This window comes from Castor canadensis, chromosome 16 (genome assembly GCF_047511655.1).
Source record: "Castor canadensis chromosome 16, mCasCan1.hap1v2, whole genome shotgun sequence".
NCBI lineage: Eukaryota > Metazoa > Chordata > Mammalia > Rodentia > Castoridae > Castor > Castor canadensis.
In genome coordinates, this window is record NC_133401.1 from 7760966 (window position 1) to 7781858 (window position 20893).

The 20893-nt window shown below is 38.2% G+C and overlaps 1 protein-coding gene across 6 annotated transcripts in view; it reads left to right on the top strand.

The window, feature by feature from the left end:
• The first annotated feature begins 256 nt into the window (after positions 1-256).
• Positions 257-20893, top strand: part of LOC109678509 (uncharacterized) — a 171492-nt gene continuing 150855 nt past the window's right edge. For 2 of the 6 annotated variants that reach the window (XR_012442763.1, XM_074058330.1), the window contains exons 1-3: positions 2930-3060; positions 8028-8121; positions 9287-9413. Coding sequence is in view for 4 of the 6 variants with exons in the window: in XM_074058330.1 (XP_073914431.1) it covers positions 2945-3060; positions 8028-8121; positions 9287-9413 (337 nt within the window). In the remaining 2 variants the exon portion in view is untranslated. Of the gene's footprint in view, positions 410-872; positions 1383-2929; positions 3061-5133; positions 5372-8027; positions 8122-9286; positions 9414-15007; positions 18919-20893 lie in introns of those variants that run through there. The other 4 variants (XM_074058336.1, XM_074058331.1, XM_074058342.1 and 1 more) reach the window with 4 other exon arrangements.

Below are 20893 nucleotides of genomic sequence, written 5' to 3' on the forward strand. Positions count from 1 at the left end.
GCAGGGTCCGCGACTCCCTGCGAGCTCTTTATTGGGTTGGGGCGGGTGGGGGCATCCAGGCTTCCGGTTCCCTTCACTCCCGGCCTGGGCTTCCGGTTTCCTGACCGCTCTCTGCCTGGGCTTCCGATAACTTTCTCTGTCCTAACTTCGCTCGCGTTGTCAGACACAACCGTTTGTGTGGAGTCCGCCGAGGATGTGCGGATTGCACTAGAAAAGCAGACGCTTTTCGCGTTGGACTACGTTTCCCATAGGCCATTGGGTCACGAAGGGACGTACAGCGTTCCTTCTCCTTCTGGGTGTGGTGCTGCTTTACGTCCGGGTGAGAACAGAGGAAGAACTTGGGGAGGGTTCCGCGCTGTCCCGGCGCGGATTGACACGGAGGAGTCAATCCAGCGGATGTATGCGTGAGGTGCGGAAGAAGATGAGAGTTAGTGCTGTTGTTCGTCACGGTGTGGTGGGGGGCGTTTATGTGTAGGAGGCCGGGAGTAGGGGCTGAGTGTGAGCGCTGGAAGGTCCTGCAGCGTGCCGTGTCGCTGGGCGGGGCCTATTGTGTCACCTTGGTCTAGAGTGACCGTGTGTTTGACACACTGTGACCGTCTGACCAACACTAAGTCAGAATTTTTTTTCAATGAGCCTCATTTCCTCATTTCTCTGGTTATAAAATTTAGTTTCCGTGCATATCAGTGCCTATGAAGATTCCGATGCTGGTTAACCAAAGTCAGCCCAGGCACAGAAGCTGCGTTGTTGTCATCTGGGCACTTTGTCCTTACTACGCAGTCTAGTGCTTAAAACAAGAGAGGGCATTGATGGAGTGAGTATGTTCACATATGAATATGTTACCCTGGATTCTCTTCTGTCATTACATCCTATAGCCAGCTGGATCCAGCGGTGGAGAAATAGTCATCAGAGGGAAGTCATGAATTTCAATCCCCACCCCCGGTGAAATCTCCAAACAGGAAAATACATTCTGAGTTATGGACTGAGAATTGCACTTGCCTCCCAGATGGGCTTCTGCGAAGGTATGAAGAGGAGGGCCTTGGCAGAAGAATTCTTCCCGGGAGAAGACTTCTTGAATGCACTTTGAATCCACTGTACACATTTCAGAACCACAATATTCCCTGAACTGTGCCCTCTAGAACCTCCTGTGAACTTTGAGTCCAGCTCTAGGCATTGATGATACTGGGAAGAGCCAGCAGTTTACTGGTTTCCCCCTTCCGTCTGATGTGTTGTGTATCATGGGACTTGTCTAGCTGTGGACATTATTCTTATTTAGCTAGCAGGTCCAGGATCTTATGATCCCTTCTTCTTGGGCCTGGAGTTCTGCAAGAGAAGGCTCTGGAAGTGGAAGGGAACTTTGCTAATTAATGAATGGCCAACTCAAGGTCAGTTTGTGTTTATTTTTTTCTGTGAAATACTTTTTTGTGTGTACAGCTGGAGATTGAACACAGGGTCTTGTACATGCTATTAAAATAATCTTTGGTTTTGCAGAACAGGTTACTTGTTTTCCTTCTCCTAAATTGCTCTAATTGTGACCTATCTCTGGGCCCTGGTCTCTGGGCCTTTCCTTTCCAATTAATAACAACCGCAGAGATGGTCCCCTTCTTCTCTCACTCAATGGGTTAATCATTCAGTTTGCTCTGTGCTCTTTTCTCCCCAAAAGATTCTGATGCTACATAGATATAACTCCTGGGGGATAAGTTAAAAATTTATTTTAGAGTGTGATTTGTCAGGGAAGAGACCAGTAGTTAGGTAAAATCACACAATGGATACATTTGATCTTAAGTACAGACCTGATTTTCAAGCAAAGCAAGGTAGGAGAGGAAATGGTTTGATTGATTTAAGTAAGTGATAAAGTTGTTTTTATGCAGTCCAGCATAGTGCTGTTCAGGGGTAATCCCAGCTACTTGGGAGGCTGAGGAGGAAGATCACTTGAATTCAGGAGTTAGAGGACAGTCTGGACAACATAGAAAGACCCCATCTCAAAATGAAAAGCTGATTTTAAAGACCTTTTTAAAAATTATTTTTAATTGACACATAATAATTGTATATATTTGTGGGATACAATGTGTTATTTCGTTACATTATACAATGTGTAATGATTAAATCAAGATAATTAGCATATCACTTTATCATTTATTTGTATTGGGGACATTGAAAATCTTTTTTCAGCTATTTAAAAATATGTAAAGGGGCAGGAAGTGTGGCACAAGTGGTAGAGTGACTGCCTAATAAGCATCAAGCCCTGAGTTCAAACCCTAGTATTGTCATACATATATAATAAATACTTATATAAATGTTAACTATAGTGACCCTATTGTCTTTGAATACTAGAACCTCCCATCTCTCTGTATTCTTGTACCCAATAACAATCCTTTGTCCCACTTCCTTCCTACTCTTCCCACCCTCCATTAACCACTACTCTGCTCTCTATGGGTACAAGGTCAACTTTTTTGACATCCACATAGGAGTGAGAACATGGAGAACATGTCTTTCTGTGCCTGCCTTGCTTTATTCCAGTTCTGTCCCTATTCCATCAAGTTGCTACAGATGATGGGGTTTCATTTTTTTTAGTAGTAGTACTAAGATTAGAACTCAGGGTTTTGCACTTGCTAGATAGATACTCTACCCCTTGAGCCACACCTCTGGCCCAAGGGTTTCAATTCCTTGTTTACGGTATCTGTATGCCAAAGAGGTGAGTAGTTACTGATTTTTCTGTCTTATGGTTTCTTTTAGATAATAATCATATCAGAGCCTTAGGGTTTTGCATGTAGTTTGGATACATTAAGATGGGCATAGTCCTAGAGCACTTTATAAGGGACTGGCACTTAATAGGTCCTTATTCTCAAGGAGAGGGGTAATGCTGTTACCTGAAGATTCTAAATATTTCTCACAAGATTTCAACCTACCTTTGGCTCACCTCTTTCACTAAGTCCCACCTATCAGGATGCTTTGCTATCCTTTCAGTAAACTTTGTGTTTGCTTTACTCTTAACTCCTGGTTGAGCGTCTTTAATCATCGACTTCTCCGGGACACCAACTTGGGATCAACAATCCAGTATAGGTAAGATATAGAAATGTTACTCTCAGGGACTGACAGAGTGGCTCAAGTGGTAGAGTGCCTGCCTAGCAAGCATGAGGCCCTGAGTTCAAACCCCAGTACCAGCAAAAAAAAAGGAACTGTTACTTCCAGAATGAAGAGCTAGCTCAGTGTACATTTGGAAAGGCCCTGGGTTCAATCCTCAGCAATTAAAAAAAGAAAGAAAGAAATGTCAGGGCTGGCCAAAGTGGCTCAAGTGGTAAGAGTGCCTGCCTAGCAAGCATGAGGCCCTGAGTTCAAACCCCAGTGCCAAGAAAAAAGAAAAGTGGTAAAAAGAAATGTTATTCCCATATAACTATTCCCCTTGGTCCCTTTTTGTGGTAATATCATTCATGTTATAAGTAAATGTTTCATCTGGGTGCCAGTGGCTCATACCTATAATCCTAGCTACTTGGGAGGCTGAGGATTAGGAGAATTGTGGTTCGAGGCCAGCCTGAGCAAATAGTTTGAGAGAGCACCATCTCCAGAATAACCAGAGCAAAAGGATCTGGAAGTATGGCTCAAGTGGTAGGATGCCTGCTTTGCAAGTTGTGAAGCCCTGAGTTCAAACCCCAATCCCACCAAAAAAAGACCAAGTAAATGTTTCAAATAGTCATTCTCATAATTTTTACTTTATATGTTTACGTTTTTATTAAAATCTATGAGATAGACAATGTATAGGTTTACAGCTTTTATTATATTTCTTATTTCTAGTTCCCTTCATTTGATCCTTTGGATTTGAGTTACCAACCAGATACATTTCTTTAGCCCAATACAACTTTGCTTCATCCACTTCCTTTTGTTATTATTAGCAAATATATTGCATTTATTTATACATGCATATATACATTACTTTATATATTACATGCCATGGGCCCTATTGTATGTTTGTTTCATAAAATTGAAGGAGAAAGGGGTATACAGAATTTAACTACATAATTTTGGGGGTTGCTGAGGATTGAACCCAAGGTCTCGTACATGAGCATTCATTACTACTGAGCAATACTCCCAGCCGCTATGATTGCTTCTAATGATGCATTTATCCTCCTTATTCCCATTTAGTTTCTGGATATGTAGACTAATATTTTTTTCAATAAATAATGGGAAATTTTCACCCACTATTTCTTTGAAATTTTTTTTATTGCTTTTCTCTTGTTTGGTACTACTAAGGTTAAAATAGGAAAAGTTTGGGACTTCTAGTACATACATGACTTAACATTGTATTTCACGTTGAAAAGTCTTCTCTCTCTGAGCCTTCTTTTTCATTGCAAATGTGCGTATGTTATTCACACTGAAGCCCAGGGACAACTCAAACCATCCCAGCTCAGCCCAGGGACATCCCATCCCCCTCCCCACTCATCAATCATCAGTGGTTGGGAATCTCCAGGTCTTTCTCTTCCCATAGGTTAGTATGGTTTTTAGAGCACCTGGAAATAGGTAGACACTCTGCTTCCAGCTTCCACCTGGCCCCAACGTGGCCAGGAGTTTTTAAAACTCCTTTCCTTAATCTTTGATAAACTCCATCACCTCCCTCACTACACCCACATGTCCTGCCTGGGAATCTTCTGAGCAGAGACTACACGAGCTTACAACACTACTACTACAAATATGTTTATGTGCTTAATGGTGTTGCAGTTGTCTCTAAGGTTCTGTATTTCTATTGAGTCCCTTTAGTGAAATTTTCATTTCAGTTATACTTTTTTTAAAATTTTCATAATTTTTTATTATTATTGCTGTGGTGAGTTATTATATTTTTCAATTCCAGAATTTTCAGCTGGTTATTTTTAATAATTTCTTTCTCTTTTTTGCTTATTTTCTATTCAATGCAACATTGTGTTCATACTTCATTAAGCATGGTTACTTTATTTGAGCCATAATGACTACTTGGAAGTTTTTGCCTGTCAAACCCACTTGCTTTCACAAGCAGACTATGTTTCCTGCTTTTTTTTTTTTTTCCCATTTCCAGTACATGGGTTATATTTCCTGGTTTCTTTGCCTGTTTCTCTGGTTTTTTTTTTTTTTTTTTTTTTTTGGTGTGGAAATTGGACATTTTTGACAATTATTGCAGTTCTACTTTTGTCCCCACCCCTTTGTCCCAGGTTGTTACTGCTATTTTTCGTATAGATTTGTTTAATGACTGGCTAGCTTATGTTTGTAAAGTCTATCCCCACCATAGAATTAAACCTCTGATATTAAAACTGGTTGGTCGATCCTGAGTTCGTGTCCTGGCGAAGTCGATGATTGAAGATGCTGGACCCGGAGTTAAGAGTAAAGCAAAAACAAAGTTTATTGAAAGGTTAGTGAATCACCCTGACAAGTAGGACTTAATGCAAAAGCTAAGCCAAAGAATAACTGAAGTCTTAGGGATAATATATGACTTTGTATGACTTAGGCTCCCCCTATTCCACCAGGAAACTACATTTGTGATTGGATGCCATCTAGTTGACTTCTAACTGAACCTGACCATCTGTCCACTCACCATCCTTATCAAACCCGACATTCCAAGAGGACCTGGTCAGCTGGTCCTGGCCTTGAAGCTCATCATTTACACTTCATAGCTACCTTTTGCTCTTGGCAGGAGTTTGCTGTGTTACTTTTCTTGAGGAGTCTATTTCTCATCTCTTTGGATGTTTGTTTTCAAAGATGCTTTCCTGTCTCCCTTATCTAGAAGAAAGACTGCTGTATTTTATTTTCTTGTTGAGAGTCCTGCTCCTTAGTTTCCTTAGATGTTTACTTTTAAGGATGACTTGCTGTCTTTCTTCTCTAAGACAATGTTACTTTTTAAAAAAATTTTTTTTTCTTTTATTATTCATATGTGCATACAAGGCTTGGGTCATTTCTCCCCCTGCCCCCACCCCCTCCCTTACCACCTACTCCACCCCCTCCCTCTCCCCCCAGCCCCCTCAATACCCAGCAGAAACTATTTTGCCCTTATTTCTAATTTTGTTGTAGAGAGAGTATAAGCAATAATAGGAAGGAACAAGGGTTTTTGCTGATTGAGATAAGGATAGCTATACAGGGCATTGACTCACATTGATTTCCTTCTAGGTTAATTCTTTTTGATCTAACCTTTTCTCTAGTTCCTGTTCCCCTTTTCCTATTGGCCTCAGTTGCTTTTAAGGTATCTGCTTTAGTTTCTCTGCGTTAAGGGCAACAAATGCTAGCTAATTTTTTTAGGTGTCTTACCTATCCTCACCCCTCCCTTGTGTGCTCTCGCTTTATCATGTGATCAAAGTCCAATCCCATTGTTGTGTTTGCCCTTGATCTAATGTCCACATATGAGGGAGAACATACGATTTTTGGTCTTTTGGGCCAGGGTAACATCACTCAGAATGATGTTCTCCAATTCCATCTATTTACCAGCGAATGATAACATTTCGTTCTTCTTCATGGCTGCATAAAATTCCATTGTGTATAGATACCACATTTTCTTAATCCATTCGTCAGTGCTGGGGCATCTTGGCTGTTTCCATAACTTGGCTATTGTGAATAGTGCCGCAATAAACATGGGTGTGCAGGTGCCTTTGGAGTAACCTGTGTCACAGTCTTTTGGGTATATCCCCAAGAGTGGTATTGCTGGATCAAATGGTAGATCGATGTAAGACAATGTTACTTTGCCATTTGCTCCCCTCACAGTATTGCTCCTTAGGAAGTCTGTCCTTGGCTGTTAGTGCAGTTACTCTCAGATGCCATTGGTTTAGACTGGGCTACCACTGAGTATCGCTTTCCCTGACCATACCCATTGTTAAGTACTACCAGTTGTGACTGATGGCAGTATTGATTTCAGCAAAGCCATGGTGTTTATGTACTCTTCAAAGCATAATGTAATCAACAAAAGGTCTCCTCCCAGGTATCTGTCTGTCTCTGAACAGTAGCCAGCCTACAGTATAGCATACATCTCCAGTTAATCTATCAATCTTGCCAGCTGTGGTAGTACATGTATTAATCCCAGAACTCAGGAGGCACAGGCAAGAGGATTGGGAGTTGCAGGCCAGCCTGGGTATATTGGGAGTTGTAGGCCAACATGGGCTCCTATGCTACATAGTGAGACCCTATTTCAGGGAAAAAAAAATCAATCTTCTCTCAATTTCCTTTCACCAAAAAGTTCACTCTTTCTGAGATTATCTTTAGACTTAAACTTCTCCAGAGTATGTTGCAAGTGATGTCATTTCATTTGGGGAGGGATACAGAGCTCATTGTTCTATGGCCTGCACCTCTTTGAGTGATTATCCTGCTTTAAGAGCCAAGTGCAGTATATCGGTGGTGGGGGGGTGTTCAGTAGCTGCAGGCCTTCTTGGCTTGCCTGTCATGGCATGCAACTCCTGCTTCATGAGCCATGACAAAGTAACTGGAGCCATAGCATTCTCAGCAGTGCCACATGCAGGGTAACAGGGTAAAAAATACAGTTTATGTATGGACTGGGTAAAGAAAGAGAATCTCCATCCCTTGGTTATACAGCACAGATAACTGGCACGTATGAGAAACCATGATGATCTACCTCTCCCATGTGACTGAGAACATGGGTTGAAGGCTGATGAAGAAGCCTTATGTCCTTGGCCATACCAACTTGGAATGGAGCCTTTTTCTCAATAAAATGGGCAAAGATGGGCACAGGTTTTGTTCATATATGGATTTTTTTGGCAGTACTGGGGATTGAACTTGGGGCCTTGTGCTTGCTAGGCAAGCATGCTACCAGTCCTTTTACTTTTTAGTTTAATTTTTAGATAGGATCTTGCACTTTTACCGAGGTTGGCTTTGGACAATGATCCTCCTACCTCTACCTCCCAAGTAGCTGGGATTGTAGGCATGTATGACCACACCCAGCCCTAGACTTAACAGTTCTTAACAAGTTTTTGTATATTTTTCTTGAACAACTGTTTCTTTATTCACTGTTTATTTCCATGGACATTTCCAGAGACCTTAATTTTCCTCTTATAATAATTTTTTGCCAGTTTCACTGGGGAAGATGTCCATGGAGCTACTTATATTGTTATGCCAAAAGTGGAATTTCCTGACCTATTCTTAGCAGTTCTAACCATGGACCATGTAAGTAATTTCTCTCTTCTTCATGAATATTTCATTTTTCTGAGTCCTACACAACAGGTGTAATAAAGAACAAGTAGCATATCCTCATACCTTCTCACTTTCTAGTGAGGGCTAGAGCCAAGCAGGAGAGTATCCACTCTCTGTGCTTATCTATTCTCCAAATAATGATCAATACTGTGCTAAGCTTCTTTGTGTAGTCACCTGCCATTGTCTCTTCTTTTAACAGCATCTTAATAAATCTTTGCTTTCTCCTAAAAAACCCAAAAAACATACTCCTATGTGTTCAGTCTTTTAAGAGCAAATATATAGCAGGAATGGAATTCCTAGATTTTCTTCCCTTGTCATGTTCTTGAGTAGACACCAGATGGATCTATTTGATGACCCCTTGTAAACTCGGAACTTCTCCACAGACCCAAATTTCCAGGGTCTGGACATAGATTGAATATGATATACACTGACCTCAAATACACATGAAGATTGTAGACTCCCAGACCTGGAGAAGACCTTGTCTAGCCCAAATATCTAAGTATAAGTAAAGCTGATACTACTTTAACAACTAGACTACTCTGTCACTGCTAAAAGGCATTTACTAAATAATTTGTCATCAGAAGTTATAATTTTTACATAAAATATGACATGATGTATAGCACAGTAATGAAGTTGGGGCTATAAGAAAAAAAAAATTGTTTGTGGTATGGGGGTTGGAACTCAGGGCCTCACACTTGCTAGGCATTTTGCCGGCCCAGTAAGATTTTTAATTATTTCCATATCCTGTATTCTAAGTTAGATATTTTTCATGAATAGGGCATTGAGGATATGGAAACTTTTGTTGATAATTTGTGAGAGAGGAACTTAGCATGAAGTATACATACACTTTCTTTTAATTTGTAAATTGATTGTTTTTATTAACTCCCAGATGTTGTTTGGCTAATCACATAATCCACAGTATGTTGGGAGATTTCTCTGAATCAAATGGATTCCTTAAACATACATAGAGAGCCTTATTTGGAATCATTCATTTACTTCCTATGCCATAGGCTTCTCCTCTCAAGCCTATTTATTTAATATTTAGTCCCCTTCCTGTAAGGCAAATCTTTATGTCTTATCTTTTTTTCAAAAGTATTTCCTTCAGTTTTAGCTGTAATGTTTGGGTTTATTGTTTCAGGAATTGGTGACATTAAGGGATGTAGTCATTAACTTCTCTCAGGAGGAGTGGGAATATCTGGATTCTGCTCAAAGGGACTTATACTGGGATGTGATGATGGAGAACTACAGCAACCTGGTGTCATTGGGTAAATTTGCCTCAAATGATTTAGATATGCTGTCTAGAATGTACACTGATACTCAGTGAACTCAAAGCTATCTTTTTAGAAATTAAGTAAATTTCTTCTCTATGTCCCAAAGGTATTGTTCCACCTTTGGCTTGTTCCAGGTTACACCTCCATTAAGCATCGTCAGCATTCTTCATGACATTCATATGAGTCCTTCATATAATATCATCTTCCTTGATCTCAGGGATCCAGAATTGACTTGTGGGGCACATGTAGCATATCATGGAGACAGCATACTAAGTTCAAGCTCAGAAGTGCTGTAGATGCTTTATATTTTTTTTCCCCTGAGGTGCTGAGAATTGAAAATTCTTTACATCTTTACATTTTTTTCTTATCCATTCTATGGGATAAATGCTAAGATAGCTTGTCTGGATTCATTATGCTGTTAAAAGGATCTTTAAAACCTGGGAGCCAGTGGCTCATGCCTGTAATCCTAGCTGTACTCATGAGGCAGAGATCAGGAGGATTGTAGTTTAAAGCCAGCCTGGGCAAATTGTTCAATAGATCCTATCTCGAAAATACCCAACACAAAAAAGGGCTGGTGAAGTGGCTCACGTGGTAAAGTACCTGCCTAGCAAGTGTGAGGCCGAATTCAAATCCCAGTACTACCAAAGGGGGGGAAAAAGTATGTTACCATAATCACTTAATGTCAAGAGGTAGGTTTTCTATTCAGGCAGTGTCCTTAAATATTACACTAAACTGGCTCTCAAGACAAAGAATCGGCATAGGTTTGAGTAAGACCAGTAAGACCTTTCACTTGTCTGGTCACTTAATAATGCTTTGTTATTCTGTAGTTACTCGCAAGGTAAATTATTCTTCCAATCCCTTCACGTTTCTCCAAAGTCTTGATCAATATAATTTTGATTTAGAATTGGTTTTCAGCCAGGCGCCAGTGTCTCATGCCTGTAATCCTAGCTACTAAGGAGGCAGAGATCAGGAGGATTACAGTTCAAAGCCAGCCTGGGCAAATAGTTTGTGAGACCCTATCTCTAAAAACCCTTCACAAAAATAGGACTGGTGGAGTGGCTCAAGGTGAAGGCCCTGAGTTCAAGCCCCAATACCACACACAAAAAAAGAATGGGTTTTTATTCTTTTTTTAGAAAAACACATTACGTTACATTTCTTTGTTGTAAGCAGGGTGTTCTGTTTATAAGCAGTGTGATCATTTTACTAGAGGAAGTCAAGTTGCTCTAGAAGGCTTTCAGGGATGTGACGGGAAAATAGGGCCAGGTGAGTTAGGACTGATGAAGCAGAGAAAGGCATCAACAGAGGAAAAAGTACATCTTTGTGTATTTATTAGCCATTTGCACTTCTTGTGAGAATTGTCGTTCAGCTCGTTTTCTATTAATTGGATTATTTCTTTTGGTGTCTAATTTTTCCCCTTACCTTTTCTACAAGTAACTTTTTTCTGTTTTCTTGAATGGGATATATACATTGGTTATTGTTCTTCATTTATTTTTAATACAAGCATTTAAGTATTTACTTTTTAAAAGTAAATATTTTTGTTTTATTTTTAATTTTATCATAAATTAATTATACAAAGATGTTTCATTGTGATATTTATATACATACATGTCATGTATTTGATCAAATTCACTGTCTATATTACTCTTTCTTAGCCCCTCTCTCTCTTGCCCCTCTCCTTTTTTAAGTTTTTCATGCATTTCATTATGTTGTTTTCATACGTGTATATGATGTAACTTCAATCATATTCACCCTCCCACACATTACCCTCTTCTTTCCCCCTCTACCACCTGCTGGTTGCCTCGCCAAACAGTGTTTTACAATTGTGTCTTTTTTTTTTTTGGTCTAGATTCTGCATATGAGCAAAAACATGCAATATTTGTCTTTCTGAACTTGGCTTATCTCACTCAATATGATCATCTCCAGTTTCATCCATTTTCCTGCAAATGACATGAATTCATTCTTCTTTATTGCTGAATAATACTCTGTTGTATATATTCCACATTTTCTTTATTCAATCATCAGTTGTGGAGCGCCTAACCTAATTCCATAGCTTGGCTGTTGTGAATAGTGCTGCCATCAACATGGGTGTGCAGGTGTCTCTTTTGTATGTTGACTTACATTCCTTTGGATGTATGCCCAAGAGTGGGTTAGCAGGATCGTGTGGTAGTGGTATTTTTAGTTCATGAGCAACCTCCATACTGATTTCTATACCAGCTCAACTAATGTACATTCCCACCAACAGTGTGTAAGGGTTCTTTTTTCTCTGAATCCTTGCCAGCACTTGTTTGTCATACTCCCCCTCCCCCTGTTGTTTTTTTCTTGATGATTGCCATTTTGACTGGGATGGAGTCTCTGTTGTTTTGATTTGCATTTCCTTTATGGTTAAGGATGCTGAACATTTCTTCATGTATTAGCCAACTGTACTTCTTTTGAGAACTGCCTTTTCAACTCGTTTGCCTATTTATTAGTTGGATTATTTGTTCTTTTATGTTTAATTTTTTTGAGCTCTTTATATATTCTGGATAATTAATCCTTTGTCTGATGAAGAGCTTGCAAAGATTTTTTTCTCCCACCCTATGGGGTTGTCTCTGGATTCTGTTAATTGTTTCCTTTGATTTGTAGAACCTTTTTAATTTGATGCAACTACTTTTGTCAATTCTTCCTCTTATCTCCTGAACAATTGGAGCCCTACTCAGAAAATACTGCCTATGCCTATATCTGTAAGTGTTTTCTTATAGTAGTTTCAGAGTTTTAGATCTTACACTTAGATCTTTGATATATTTGGAATTGATTTTTGTACAGGATACAGATAGAGATCTAGTTTCAGACTACTGCATGTGAATATCCAGTTTGCCCAACACCATTTGTTGAAGAGACATTTTCTCCAATGTATGTTTTTGATTCCTATGTCAAAAATCAGATGGCTGTAGCTGGGTGAGTTTATTTCTGAGTCTTCTATTATATTGCATTGGTCTTCCATCAAAAACAAAATGTTTTTGTTCTATTACCATGATATTTTTGTTACTGTGGCTCTGTAGTATAACTTGAAGTCAGGTATTGTGGTACCTTCACCATTTCTCTTTTCCCTCACGGTCATTTTGGCTATTCAGGATCTGTTATTCTTCCATATGAATTTTTAAATTGATTTTTCTATTCTTGTGAAGAATGACCTTGGAGTTTTGATGGAGATTACATTGAATCTGTACATTGCTCCTGGTAGTACAGCCATTTTAACAATATTAATTCTGCCAATGTATGAACATGGGATGTCTAGGGTCTTCTAGACTTCAATTTTCTTCTTCAGTGTTCTATAGTTTTCACTGTAGAGGACCTTCACCTCGTTAGTTAAGTTTATTTATAGGGTTTGTTATTTTGTTTTTTGTTTTTTTTGAGTCTATTATGAGTGGGATTGTTTTCCTGGTTTCTTTCTCTGTCTGTTCATTGTTCGTATATAGAAAAGCTACATATTTTTGTATTCTGTTGTATTGCTAAAGGTGTTTATCTAAATCTTTACTTTTTATGTGACTAAATAACAGTTGAATGCCACAGATGATAAGGTTTTCAGTATTGATTCTCTGAAAAATTTGTGATTTCAATTACATTTCCACCTTGACTCAATTGCTACTTGGTAGAATACTGACACACTTCTAAGTGGGCATGCTTTTGATTTATTGCTACGTGCACGGGTTTAATGTATTTGTCAAATAATTGTATTTCCATTATTTTACCTTTGTTACACATAAAATAATTCAGTTACAAGAAATTATTATGCCCCTTATGCAATGTTTATCTGTCACTTGGAATTTTCCTCAGGCTTAACTCATTGTCAACTTTAAAATAATATCCAAAGCTTCCTTTGTTGCAGAGTGCATTAAACTCTTGCCCATCTACACTACCTCCTCTTAGCATAGTCTCCTTTTCAGACACAAGCCTTTTTTCAGAATTGCATATGGATAACAATATGGTATTTACTAATTTGAATATCTGAAATGTGACAATGCTTTTGGTGGGAAGAATGGAAACATGTCAGTTTTTGAGTATAAGAAAATGCAAAGGATATCTGGCAAAGAGGACAAAGAAAAAATAGACAAATTTCAGTAGACGAGTAATTGTGAAAATGCTTCTGGAGAGAAGTAAACAAAACATCTCATGTTCATTGACATTTGGGATGATGAAAAGCAACTATTGCTCTACATGAGAGGGTATGATTTATACTGGAGTCACTTCTCCACAGTGTAGTATCTTTGCTTTTCTTTTTACTTAGGTTCCTTTCATCTAGCAATTTACTTTTCCTAAAGTAAATTATCCTAGCTAATTATCATACCCTATGTCCTTGGGACTTGTTATTAATTGGCACATTAAATATTATTGTAGTTGTTCTTGTGGGGCTCAAGGAATAGGAAATTAACAGTATAACAGAAAAATGAATTGAAAAGTGGATATGAAAGTAAGGAAGTAGATATCAGAATAGAGACATAAAAATGAATTTGCCATCAGGTACTGTGGTACACACCTGTAGTCCCAGCCCTTGGGAGGCTAGAGTGGGGGGATTATTCAAGTCCACAGTTAAAGCATTCTTTTATGGTCCTGGATAATGATCTCAAGACCTCTGTGGATACTACACTAGAGCTCTGCCACTTGAGGTACACCCCCAACCCCAGAGTCCACATTTAGAGACCAACCTGGGTAACATAATAAGAACCTGTCTCAAAAAAAAGAAAAGAAAAGAAAAAGAAAAATGAATTTACAAGACCTAATCAATGAAAAGAAGCTGGCATACAAACTGTTTTGTGAGAGATGAAATGTCCTGTGAGTAGGCATACATGATGAAACATGTTTTTTTATCTAGGATATAAAAATCAAAACAAAGGGAGGGAATGGATTAAAGTGAGGTCTCAGAAGCAGCACCTTTTTGTCCATGATAAAATGTTTGGATTTTATTGTAGGAAAAAGAAAAATAATTCAAAAACATTTGGTGTGTATGGTCCAAATTCTGGTCTGGTCCACACCCTGGTGGCTCATGTCTGTAATCCTAGCAACTCAGGAGGCAGAGATCAGAAGGATCATGCATCAAAGCCAGCCCAGGCAAATTGTTCTGAGACCCTATCTCAAAAACACCCATCACAAAAAAGGGCTGGTGGAGTGACTCAAGAAATAGGCCTGAGTTCAAGTCCCAGTGCCACAAAAAAAAAGTGTATATACATATATATATATATATATATATATATATATATATATATACACTACATATATATATACACTATATATATATATATAGTCTGTATTAGTAGTGCCTCTACAAGACAGTAATGGCCAATTATTATATCTCTAGATTGTGAATCAATTAATAAGCAATACCTGAATCTCAGATCCAATGACTTAATGTATTTTCCTTATGACCAACCTCACAATTTTATGTCACACTGTTATCATTCTCTAATCTCTCTTTATTTTTCTGCTGATTTCATGAAAGTATTTTAACAATTCACTTAAATTGTGAATTATTTTTAGTTTGTTTCTTCTGCTTTCTATAAGTTTTATTTTTGTGACACATAGAAAAAGAAGTTATCTTTCTCTTTTTTCTTCAGATTTGGAGCCAGATACGAGACAAAGAGTATATCTGTGTGGAAGGACACTGGAACCAGTGGTTCTCAGTTGGAAATAATGGAAAGTAGCAAATGCATTGGCCTTGACAGCTCCATCTTCAGAAATGTCTGGCAAAGCAAAAGTAAGATTGAAGTACAAGGATCTGAAGGGGAATGTTTCAGTCAAATGAAAATCAGCTCTGACAAAGAGCCCAATTGCAAAAATCATAAATCTCTTACAGTACCTCAAGGAATGTATGACAGTGAGAAGCCCTATGAATATAAGGAATATGGGAGTGTCTTCAGCTGTGACTCAAACTTTGATCAATTTCAGAGAATACATAATGGTCAGAAAACAAATGAATGTAATGAATGTTGGAAAACCTTTGAGATAAATAATTCACATTCACTACAACTGAGTATTCACACTGGGATGAAACCTTGTAAATATATGGAATGTAGTAATACATTTAGTTTTTCTGAGGATCTTAGTGTATACCAGAAAATTCATAGTGACAGGGAATTCTATAAACACAAGGAATATAGGAAGTCCTTTAGAAGAGTTGGAGAAATTATTCCTCTTCAAAAAATTCATGATGGTGAAAAACCCCATGTGTGTACATTCTGTGGGAAGTCCTTTAGAGTACACGTGCAACTTGCTCGACACCAGAAAATCCATACTGATGAGAAACCTTACCGATGTGTGGAATGTGGCAAGGACTTTAGATTTCACTCACAGCTCACTGAACATCAGAGAATTCACACTGGTGAGAAACCATACAAATGTATACACTGTGAGAAGGTTTTTAGAATTAGTTCACAGCTCACTGAACATCAGAGAATTCACACTGGTGAGAAACCTTATGTGTGTAAGGAATGTGGGAAGGCTTTTGGAGTCTGTAGAGAACTTGCTCGACATCAGAGAATTCATACAGGTAAGAAACCCTATGAATGCAAGTCATGTGGAAAGGTCTTCAGAAACAGTTCATCCCTGACTAGACATCAGAGAATCCATACTGGTGAGAAACCCTATAAATGTAAAGAATGTGAGAAAGCTTTTGGAGTAGGTAGTGAACTTACCCGACATCAACGAATTCACAGTGGTCAGAAACCTTATGAATGTAAGGAGTGTGGGAAGTTCTTTAGACTTACTTCAGCCCTTATTCAACATCAGAGAATTCACAGTGGTCAGAAACCCTATGAATGCAAGGCATGTGGGAAGGCCTTCAGACACAGATCAGCCCTTACCGAACATCAGAGAATTCATACTGGAGAGAAACCCTATGAATGCAAGGCGTGTGGGAAGGCCTTTAGACACAGTTCTTCCTTTACAAAACATCAGAGAATTCATACTGGAGAGAAGCCCTGTGAATGTAAGGAGTGTGCCAGCCTTTAGTGTAGATGAGCAACTTAACTTGAGATCAGAAAATTTCTAGTGGTGAGAAGACATTTGAATTAAATGAGAATGCAGAGATCTTTGGTTACTGATTTTCACTGGAGGGTTTATTTAGTAAGACATAACAAAGGGGATTTAGTGTCACTGCCCTTCTAAGATGGATTTCTACACTTCATGGCCATTCTGCATTTAGAAAGGAATTGTTTAATCATGGGTAATAAAAGTTTTGTTACACATTGCTAAATATTTCTTTTTACATTCTTAATACTTAATATTACATTCTAAATATTTCTTTTCTACATTCTGATTAAAATTATCTGCTGACATAGGATGGTCCCTATTTGTCCAATCCTACAATATGCGGAGTACATGTTCACCTAATTAGTGGTGAGTTGAGTTTTGTGGTCCAGGCGTGTTTTGTTTACAATAACTTTTTATGTTTATATTTTGCTTTTTGGCATTTCTAATATTTGTGGTATTACCCAACTACTTTATTTTGCATTCTATTTCTTTGCTTCTATATATGATCTACTTATTTTTCTCTAGAGAGTTAGAACTCCTAGGTAGGTAAAACATGGTTTTAATGTCTCATGGTCCTGCCTTGTATTTCTTTTGTTTTATAGTGCTGTGTGTGTGTGGGGGTAGTGCTGGGGCTTGAACCATGAAGGTTGCACATGCAGTCACTCTACCTCTAGCCACATCCCCAGCCTGCTTTTATTTGTAGATGCATAGTTTCTTTTCCATTTTCATCAAATCATTGACTTTTAAAAATTTGTATTTTGACACAACAAATTGCTTTAAATATATATCACAAAACAATTCCTCTGAGAAGCCTTTTCACCTCTAGGCAGTATCAGCTAGGATCAAAATGAAAGCAACACTTATAAATATTAGATGAAAAATTCTAATCTAAGTAGCCTCTTAAAATTTGTCATCTTTAGCTGACATAAGCTTCAGCTTATGCCTGTAATCCTAGCAGTCTGGAGGCTGAGGCAAAAGGATCATGAATTCCAGGCCAGCCTGGGCTAAAAGGCAAGATCCTTTTTTAAAAAAAAAGCTTATCAATCTCTTAAATTTTTAAATCACCTTTTAACTCTATAAGTATTGTAGTGAGTAAAAACTGATCAATAGCTGGGTGTGGATGGCTCATGCCTATTTTCCTAGCTAATCAGGAGGCAGAGATCAGGAGGATCAAGATTTGAAGGCAGCATGGGCAAATAGTTCGAGAGACCCTATCTCGAAAAAAAGTCCATCACAAAAAAGGGCTGGTGGAGTGGCTCTTGGTGTAAGCCCTGAGTTCAAGCCCCAGTACTCCAAAAACAAAAACCTGATCACTAAACTTAAGAAGATTTATAACTATACGTTACCATTACTTCAGTTGGGTTTTGTGTCATTTCCTACAATTTTTCTCTTTTTTTTTTTCTTTTTGTAGTACTGGGATTTGACCTCAGGTAGATGCTTGCTAGGCAGATGTCTACCACTGAGTCACATCCACAGTTCTTTTTGCTTTAGTTAGTTATATTTTGACAGGAGTGCACCACCACTTACAGCTTTTAGTAGTTGAGATGGTGTTTCTCAAGCTTTTTTGCCTGTCCTTGAACTGCCATCCTGAGTAGCAAGGATTGCAGGTGTGAGGTGCCCAGCCTAGTTCTTTTTATTCCCTCTCATTTGCCTTTCTGGGTTTAGGCAGTTCAGTGAACAGTAGATCTTTGGCACAAGGGGTATGACTCAATGATGAAAGTCATCCTTAGCCTGTGTGAGGTACTGGGTATAATCCTTAGTGCCATAAAATAAACAAATAGGGTAGGCCATCTTTGATTTTAGTAATTTCACATGATTCCAAAATTGTCTATTTTAGGGCAGCTGACTGGGTTATGCAATCAAATGAGATCATGAGCCACTTTTAGATTTTTATTAAGAAACTTATAATGTTTAGGTAAGTTTGTATCACTGTTATTCATTATATTTTAGAGTTTAAATGGGTGTATTTCCCAAAATTTTTGTACTCTTTGAAGTTTTGCACGATCACCACCAGTAACCATTTTCTCATTGGATATATTGAGGTATATTTTCTTTAGGTATTCCTTAATAGTATTTTATTTAAATAGTTAAAGCTATATGATTGGTAACTTTCTTGTCTTATGCAGTAAGAGAACTAGTCTCTGTTGTTAACCTATTTATTAGGATTTTTTTATTGTGTATCTTTGAAGCACAGCAGAACACTCTATTCATTAATACTATGTAAGCACCACTACTGATTTATTTTTTTGTTCCTACTCTTTATTGTTATTATGAGTGAACATCAGTGCTGAGTTACTTACCTTTTCTTGGGTGTGTACTACTCTAGAATTACTTTTACATTCCTTTGTGCTTTTTTTTTTTACTTTCCAGTTTAAGGAAAGTAATAGAATGAGTTATCTAAATTGTATATAGACATGAAATTAACAGAAACATTAATAGCTATTGTTAATTTTTTATGTTATTAATGAATAAATGATAAATTCATGAATAAAATGTATCCTGATGGTGCTTCCTTTATTTTTAATTGCAAGTACATTTTGATCACATTACTTTTATATTTTCCTTTGAAATGTTAGGAACTCATAGTATTTCAGGCTGTTACTCCAAATAGCTGTAATACAATTGTTGCTATTTGTGTTGAGTATTGTCCTTGTTTTTACCATAGTTTATACAGTAGACTATATAGAACTTCATTTGTTTCCATTTTCATTTGCTACTTTATCCTTTCCTGATTTTCCCTAGCCTCCATTGGAAGCTTTGGGTTTTTTTTTTCCCCCACATTGAAGATGATATTCCAGATCTATCCCATTTATTGCTGTCTGGAACCATTAAATTATCTACACCCAATGAAGTAATCCTCCTCTTTTATGGTGAATAGCATTAAAGACTGTGTGTGTTAGTAATGCATGAAGAATGCATACATATAGTTGTGGTTGACTCTCCAAATTCATGCCCTAACCTGCATTGAGATGTGTTGGACACCATCAAGTGGACCAATGTAAACTTTGTGGGATTCATGGACAAGATAGAGACAAAGAGCCAAAGAATATTTGAAGAAACAGTAGCTGAAGAATTCCCAAATTTGATGGAAGAGATGAATATAAATATCCAAGAAGCCCAGTGGACTTCAAGTAAGATGAACTCAGAGACCCACACTAAAATATGTAATTAGCAAATTTTCCAGGTGGATACCAGCATCCTGAAAGCAGCAGAGAGCAGTTACTCATTACATGTAAGGAGCATAAGAACATCAGAAGATTTCTTAGAGACTTTGGAGGCCAGACGGTAGTAGATTTATGCTAGAGTTTAGATCTTCCTTGTTCCCCAAAGGCCATGTGTTTAAGGCTTAATTGCAATCAGCCTGTGGTACTATTGGGAGATGGTAGAACCTAGTGGAAGGATGGTTGTCCTTGAAGGAAATATTGGGGGCATGACCCCATTATCTCTCTCTGATTCCCAGCTGCCATGAAATGAACAGACCTCCTCATGTGCCATGTGTTTACTGCTGCTATATAATGTCTCACGATAGGCCTGAGGTCAACAAGGGCAAGAGAACATGGACTAAAACTGAACTAAAGTACCCCTTTCTTCCTTGTATGTTGTTTGTCTCCAGTATTTTGTCACAGCAATGGGAAGCTGATGAATACAGCCAATGTACTCAAAGTGGTAAAAGAAAAAAAAATGTGAAGAACCTTTATGCAGTAAAACTCTTCCACAAGTGAAGGATAATTTTTTTTCTTTACTTAGGAAGATAAAAGCCAAGGGAATCCATTACCACTAGACTTGCCTTGCAAGAAATGTTCAATTGAGTCCAGCAAAGAGAAATGAAAGGACATTGTGCAATACAGTAACTTGAAGCCATATGGAGAAATAAAAATTTCAGTAAGGTAAATACCTGGGTAATTGTAAAAGCCATGATTGTAACCATGGACTGTAATTCCACTTTTTGTCTTCTACATGATTTCTGAGACTAATTGCAGTGATCAGCTTGATGTGATCACAGCCATCTTGGTTAAAACACTATCCGCCAGATGCCCCCTGGAACACATTCTAGTTCCTATAGGTGAACTATAGGTTCCTATAGGCCAGGAACTGAAGCCTAGACTGTCTCTTCACTGACCCTTGGTGTTTTGTTTTCTTTCTTTCTTTTTTTTGGGGGGAAGGGCAGTACTAGGGTTTAAACTCAGGGCCTTGCAAACATTCTACCACTTGAACCAGACCCCTAGCCCTTGATAAGTTTGAGAAAGCCCAAGTTCATTCTAGGTGGCTGTCCAGCTTTGTATATAAGCCCCTTCTTCCCCTTTGGGGTATCTTGATACCACCCAAAACATGCTTCTGTCTGTTTAGTCCCTAATAAATTAATTACATTTTATCCAGTCTTGGGCTTGCCCACCTCTTTCTTCAGTCACATCTTTTGTCTTTAAATGGCCAGTACTTAAAGACAGACATGTTTCTGAAACATTAATACATTT